This window comes from Notothenia rossii, assembly GCF_949606895.1.
Source record: "Notothenia rossii genome assembly, chromosome: 2".
Classification (NCBI taxonomy): Eukaryota; Metazoa; Chordata; class Actinopteri; order Perciformes; family Nototheniidae; genus Notothenia; species Notothenia rossii.
The window spans coordinates 66,050,229-66,057,938 of NC_136904.1; the positions used below are offsets into that span (position 1 = coordinate 66,050,229).

General features: G+C 39.6%; 1 protein-coding gene across 1 annotated transcript in view; it reads left to right on the plus strand.

Annotated features, from left to right (window-relative positions):
- Positions 1–7,462, plus strand: part of LOC307026906 (calcitonin gene-related peptide type 1 receptor) — a 56,471-nt gene extending 49,009 nt beyond the window's left edge. The window contains exons 12-13 of the mRNA XM_079662407.1: positions 2,925–2,966; positions 3,894–7,462. Of these exons, the coding sequence (XP_079518533.1) occupies positions 2,925–2,966; positions 3,894–4,115 (264 nt within the window). The 3' untranslated portion in view covers positions 4,116–7,462. The remainder of the gene's footprint in view (positions 1–2,924; positions 2,967–3,893) is intronic.
- Positions 7,463–7,710: the final 248 nt, after the last annotated feature.

The window sequence follows — 7,710 nt, forward strand, 5'->3', positions numbered from 1 at the left end:
GTCTGTTCCCCTTTCATTGATTGAGAGAGAATTTGATGTGTCGGGGGAGGTCAGTGGTGTAGGAGAGTGGGACACTGAAGGGGAGGGGGAAGTGGAGGTTTGAGACTGAGACCCCGTTTACATGGAGACGGTTCGTGTATATCTGCTACTTTTATCTTTCGTGTAGCCCGTTCGTCCACATGAGGCCGTAACGGAACCGCGGAAACGGACCCCTTGAACGATAACGGGTCCCAAGGTGGGTAGATCTGCAGACGGAATGCTCTGGGGGGCCTAATGGCTCCATGTGTACGTCCTATACCGTAGTTCAGTAACAGGCGGACCGCGGTCCAGATCCGGACAAATACGCTGACCTATACGGACCCGGACCTATAATCAATACATTAATAGGGGATTTAAATGTTGACGAGGCGATTCTATTTTAACTGCCGCCAACAGGTGGCGAAAGAGACGAGTGAGCGATACAGGGAGAGAAACACAGAAGAAGAGACGAGAGAGCGGAAGATAGAAGTGGAGAGGAACGTGAGTGAAGAGAAGAGTGAGCGATACGGGGAGAGGAGAGAGCGGCAGACAGGGAGAGAAAACGGAGAGGAGAGCGAAGAAGCGTGTTAGCGGCAGACAGGGAGAGATAAATAATTACACATGGCGCTCTCCAAGAAGAGGAAAGTGGACAGTGAAAACAGAGCTTTTAACCCTGAGTGGACGGACTCATTCATGTTCATCCGGCCCACTGGGAGCACAGAACTAGTGTGTCTTATTTGTTCAGAGACCGTGGCGCTCATTAATAGTGTCAAAACGCCACTATGAGACAAAACACAAAGTGTTTGACCAAACATTCCCTCTCAAGTCAGAACTGAGGTCCCAAAAAATAAGCAGTCTCAGAGCCCAATATGATCAGTCCACCAGGATCAAAATTAAAACTAAATATCGTTCCAGGGCAGGCTAACCGAGGCTAACCATTGAGCACCTGCATGTGTATGAGAATGGCCCTGACACCATTTCAGCCCAGATTTAAACTCCTGGCAGGACAAGCTCGAGCTCAATTCTCGCAATGAATTAAAAAAAAAAGGGAGTGAGGGACTGCAATATAAGAGGGAAAGAAAGATAAACTGTTCAGTTGTTATGATGTGTAAAGACTGATATTGTTCTATAACTGTCTGAAACTGTTAAGTCATGATGTGAAACGGTTAACAAAGAAAAAGGGAAACTCAAACTGCTACACTTTATTTGATTTATCTAAAATTAAGCACTTTTAAGATGCACACATTTTCAAAAGCTATTTGATTTATTTTTAAATGCACCCAGAGAGGAACATTACACATATCCACAGTTTTTACTGTATATCTGTAGAGTTCAATGTTAATTGACAATAAATATTTATGTTTTTGAATTGTACTTTCTTTATTTGATTGGCAGTCAGTTGTTGATTACATGCAGACGTTAACAAAGCTACAGGCTACTTCAATGTATATCACACTAATTCATAAAGCAACTTAGACATTTTGATGTTCCGGACCTTTGCATGGGGAGATTTTCTCTTACAGGACCTCATTGAATTTTTGTTGAATACCCCTGTCCTATACGATCATTTCCTGATAACGATGAAGCCATAGCCCCACCTCTCCTGCTCACTGCTGTAGCATGGTCAGTAGCTACGGTCAGTAGCTACTGATCATACTACAGATGTTAGTGCAAATTACCGCGGAGCATAAACAGAAGGGCTACAATGGCAACCATGCTCGGGGGTCTTCTTTGCTGCTTTTGGTGTATTTTGTGGCGGAAGTACAGCGCCACTTACAGGCCCGGCATATGTACTACAGCGTCTCCAGCGGGTCGAGCTATCTAGTGTGAACGGAAGACGCCAGCCACTGCTAGTGTAAACACATATTCCTCCACCTTTTGATTTGCCAGAGAGCTCCGTGTCACAAGGCGCTCTGAACAGCTGGAAGCCTCCCAGCTGCAGTGCAAGTCCGGAGTCGATGCACACAGCCAGGTCTCATTGAAGCACAAAACACAATATGAAGAAAAGTCTCTGTTTTTACTAACCAGTAGCTGAAGTTCGTCCAGTTTATTGCTTATGGAACGCACGTTGGAGAGAAATATTCCAGGTAGCAGCGTGCAAAGTCCGCGGCTCCGGAGGAGCACAAGTGTCCCGGCCAGTTTCCCTTTCCTGTGGCGTTTCAGTGCTCGGATGCACGTGAGGGTACCTTTTACAAGAATGTCCAATAATTCCACGGAAGAACAGATAAAAGTGGGAAAGTAATCCGCTGAAGTTGTTTCTCTAATGTTTAGGAGCTCTTCCCTGAGTTTGGTGTACTGTATGTAAACACTGAATTAACGCACAAAACATGACAAAACAGAGCGCACCAAAACACCGAAGCAGCCAATTGCGGCGCCATCTTAGTTCCGAACCTATTCAAGGTTTATTGTACGCTATTCTGCAGTGTCCCTGTGCTCTATTCATAAACTCATGGAGTCCTTGCAACATGTATATCATTTATTATTAAACTTGGTTACATGTAAGTGGCTTACTCCTGCATTCCCGGAGACATATACTTGTGTTTACTAAATGAACTTTTGCCCGGGTATCCAGCATCTTCGCTTTCAGTAAAAACCTGAGCATTCCTATCAGCCTCCCACAAGACTTTGTTTATGTTGTAGCGCAGGGAAGAACAGCAGGAAGGAAGGCATAAATTATCTGTTGAGTGTTGGTGAGCTGTTATCTGATCATTCTGAGCTGTCCCAGCATGGGTACTGCTGGGAAAACGTCTTGAGCCACAAACCGAATCCGATAACAACAGTTTTCTTTGCTTCGCAGAACCGTAGACCTTTAAATATCACCAGTGAATAGCTGACAGTCAAGGCTTCAGACCAGTTATTAAGGTGTTTATTTTCTCTAATTTTCATGTATATTTTCTGAATTTCAGGGCCTGCTGGTGGCCACCATCTTCTGCTTTTTCAACGGAGAAGTAAGATGTTTTTATTTATTTATTTAAACCTGCATGCACACACATACATCCACACTCTTCCAAACTTCCCCTATGTGATCAGGAATAGACAAGGCAACTTCCTCTGCATGACCCGCAGCAGGATGGTAAATTAGCAGAATGTCTTGACAGCCTCAGTTCTTCGGGGCTTTGCCGGGGACTTAGCATTGTTTACGTTTGGAAAGCAGCCAAAGATTTTACTCTGATTGTTTTCAATTATTCATGTGATTGATCTGATTACAGAATAGCTTGTTACCGCCAGAAGTGAATGTCTAAAGAGCCATTACATAACTCCTTTACCCTGTTATCAGGTGTTAACATAAAATGGAGAAAAGCACTGCTTTATTTTACACTTAACTGCTTTGAATTTCTATTAAACATCTTATAACAATAATGGGGTTATTGTACGCTCAAAGAAACAGTGGCATTGACTTGTCTTTATATAGGAATTTAGGCACACAAAATATATGGATATATATATATATATATCTCTTTGACTAGAAATATATATTTTAAAGCACTAAAAGAGCCATATTGAAGATATGTTCAAAACCACAAGAGTCCAAGCACTTCAAATGTATGTATGCATCCACATTTCTTTTAAAAGAACAAGTCTGCCTTATCAAAAACAAACAGTTTTACTAAGAATTTGTGCAAAAGCAGTTAAGAATGATTGCACTCGTAATTACAATTTCTTAAGGAAAGGTTAATATTTTGAGAAATAGCTATTAGGCTAGCTTAGCACAAAGATGTGTATCATTAGGAAACCTCTACTCTCATATAACCCTTGGAAAGCAAATGTGTTTTTTTCCCAACACATTTCACTTTTACTTTAGGTGCTTTAACCATAGTTGTGTCTCAAATATGTATCCATTTCCATTAAATATGAATTCTGGTTTCTCTGGTTAGGTCCAAGCAGTTCTTCGGAGGCATTGGAACCAGTACAACATCCAGTTTGGCAGCAGCATAGGGAACCACTCGGAAGCGATGCGATCGGCCTCCTACACAGCCTCCTCCATCACAGAGGTACAGGGCTGCTACAGCATCGACGGCCACACAGAACACATGAACGGCAAAGGCTTCCACGACGCCGACGCCTCCATCTTGAAGTCAGACAGCCCCTTCGCCTGACAACATTCCCGTAACCCTGCCTTCCCATCCCACAAGCCTAGAAACTGCAGTATGTTCGGAGAGACAACCAGAGAACTCGCCTTTTCCTTTTGATACGAAGTCAGAAGCAATGTTTGAGGAAAAGGACACACTCTCACCCACTCGAAGGAAATTGTCCCCTCTCTGTCACACCGCTCTTTATCAGCATTGTACGGTGAGCTCAATACAACCACTCCTGCGCTTTGTGTACAAGTTGACACAGAACTGCTTCACTCGACCTAAGATGCATTCTGATAAACACAATAATGTTGCGATCTTTCTGCCTGACAGAATTGTTTTAAAGTGGATGAACATTAACAGCTCGACCGTCCTTCGGGGAACATGTTGTGCACGAAAAAGACTTTGGTAAAACTGTAAATTCTTATGACATGGTTAGTGCCAAACCAAGAAATATTTGCCTGCCTCGTTTTTTTTCTCTTTTTTCAATACAGAACCAGAACAAAGATAGGACGTCTAACAAGTGCATAATAACACATTAAAGCTATATTATATATTTCACATGTTAAACTTAATTTATCTGAACATATTATTGTTTATTGAATAAATACCATACAGTATTTATTGTAGTTGATATGATATATTATTTTGGAAATTAATATGACTCATTGCTTCACGCAGACGTTCAATGTATTTCTTGTTTGTTTCTGTGTGCAGTTAATGCAGATGATTTACCGAATCATATCGTTAGCATGCAAGCTAATTTAAAGAGATATCATCATGCTAATGTTTGAACGTGTTTAAGTGATCCTTAGTGACCTGTGCATCCTGTAAACCACATATTAGGTTGTTATGTAACTTCTTAACACAATATTTTCACAGGGAAGCCGTCTTGATATCACATGTTCACCAATATTCATTACTCTCGAATGTAACAGTGAAGTTTGAAGACGTGGCTCTGAACATATACTGTATGTACCACATTCCCTTTCACTGCTGTCTTTAGCCTTACTGCTCTCAGATTACTTAAATATAACCACTAAATAAGCATTATGGGGTGTTCAGACTGAACGGTACTGTGTTAGAAATGCAGGAGGCTAACGGTAAGATAATGAAATACAAGTCAGGAAATTAATTCTAAAGAAAAGGGTTGGATTTTCAAAGTCAATTTTTCAACATCAACTTACTAACTTAGGAACCGTAGCTATTGAACTGTATGTATGTATATTACATCCCATTCGTAACTTACTTAACTTATGTGCAGGATTTAAGCTAACAAAAACACCTTTTGTCTTTTAAGGTTGTTAGGAAGCTAGAAGCTAATGTTGTTTATGCTAACGTTAAACAACATTATGCTAAGGTTGTTAGCACCAAGTAGCAGGAACATGCATCTGCAATTGGTCGATGCAGAGCGTCTCAAGGTAATGATGGATTGCATTGCAGCAAAATTCTATATAAACACAATACTGCAAAAAATATTCTTGAAAGCATTTAGCAAGCTGTCCAAACAGTGCTGCTGTCATTTCATCCTAAAACCTTCATGTACGTTTTGTTCATTTTAGAACCTTTATAGGCTACTGCTGGGAACAGGATTCACTATCAGCTGATGTAAATCTTTTTGTAAGTCTAGTTTCTGAAAAGTTGAACATGTGAGAGTGACTGGCGTGTGTGCATGATTTATACATTTACAGTATTTATGAGTACATTATACTCTGACGCATTCAAGCATAAAGCAACCGTCTTATGTGACAGTGTGTTGGACGTTGATAAAGATATTGTTTGTTCTACCTTTGGGTTTAAAAAGGGAGGATGCGGAAGCGGTGGGATAGGTCTGCTCGTATTATTTACCATTTTTTGTAGAGTCATCACCTTTCCACTCTGCTTGTATTTGAAAGTGAAGAAAGAAAAGTAGCACTGCCTTCTGTGTAACTTATTAATGCCATATTATAAGAACAGACAGAGACAATTAGTGTTAGTTTGATATGTAGAAACTCACATTCAACTTTCCAAACAGCATGTTTTCTTTACTATTTCAACATAGAGTGTTGAAGACAAACAATATATATCCTTCATAACAGTATTCCAAAAACAATTATACATTTGTTTTACAGTCAGCTACTTTTACCTTTGGTGGATGAGTATTTTTGTAGATCATGAATTTCTCAATAATCTGAACGGTGGCCAACAGGTGCAAACGCGTTACAACAGCCCAAAACATTTCCGTTGGGAGAAACGCGGCGCAGTTTAAAAAACGGTGCACATACAAAAACATAAATGTGCTACAACACATGAAAATCTAGAAACAACTTCGCCAACACTAACAAACACAAAGCGCACTTGTTTACGTTTGGGGATTATAAAGTTGGCCAAGTTTCACTGTCTTTGGAAACTCACCTAAAATGTAATTATTAAAGTCTTATTTTAACAATGTGATCAGACGATCCCTTCCGATTTTATTGCCTATCTGCGTATTAAGCTAGCTAGCTACCGTAGCTAACCAAATCATTTCGACAGTTGGCCAACTTTATAAATCCCGAAAACCTCAACAAGCGCTCCGCTCCCAGCTGTGTGCATAACTTTTTAGGGCTCCCTGGTTTCCGTGTGTTTTGACCCATTACAGCATTTTGTATTTGCAGCGCTTTTAGAAAATGCTGAACATGTTTCCTACAGTTGGTGAAGATGTTTCTTTATTATCATGTGTTTTGGCACATGTGTTTTTATATTTGTATCGTTTTTGAAAGTGCAGTGCTTGTCTCCTAATGGGTTTTTTGGCCGTTCCAGTAACATATTTAAAAGAAAGTTCTATAGTATTTTGATATGTGAACAAGTGTTATTGGATGCCAATGATAACGGCAGTGGGTTAATTACAGGATATATGCAGAGTATTCTTTTAAAGCAAGGGTTCAGTATCACACATACATTTTGTACTTTGTAATGTCAGATCTGCAGGACAGTTTCTCTGTATAATTCTAAACTATACAACTTACATACATGGCGATCACAGTGGAAGTCTTTATAAACCAAGTCATTTACCGTGTGATGGTTTTATAGTCAATTAAACAGTATTTTCATCACATGTTAAGAGATTTCTGAAAAATGTAGTAACTATGTACCATTTAAGTTGTGTATATATGTGTGAAATATTTTCATATGACTCTCCAAAGGGTTTGTGAAGTCCGCTGGGACACTTTCGTGAAATGTTGTGAAGTATGACAAAAGCATTAATGACAATGTCTGTAGTTTTTGTTTATACTGTACTGTATTTAACTTTGGCAGTCTTGACACATTGACTCCACACTGCTGTTTGAATGTAACTGGTTGTGTTTTATTCTCTGTGAAAAACATATATATATACATATATTTACGTACAAGGTGTCTTTTTATTATTTCAGTGATAAGACAACGTTGCTTTCTGCATTTAATACAGTTTAGAACATCAACAACAACCATCAACTCTATTATTTAATTTTTTGGCTTAATTTTTTGTATTGACACACACGTTTAAATAAAAAGCACATATTTGACTTTCACTAGTTCCAATATAGGTAGTTTTATGGTCAGTATGAGGGATTATGTTATCAAATATGTGCAATCCTACAATTCCAGAACAGAAGTATGA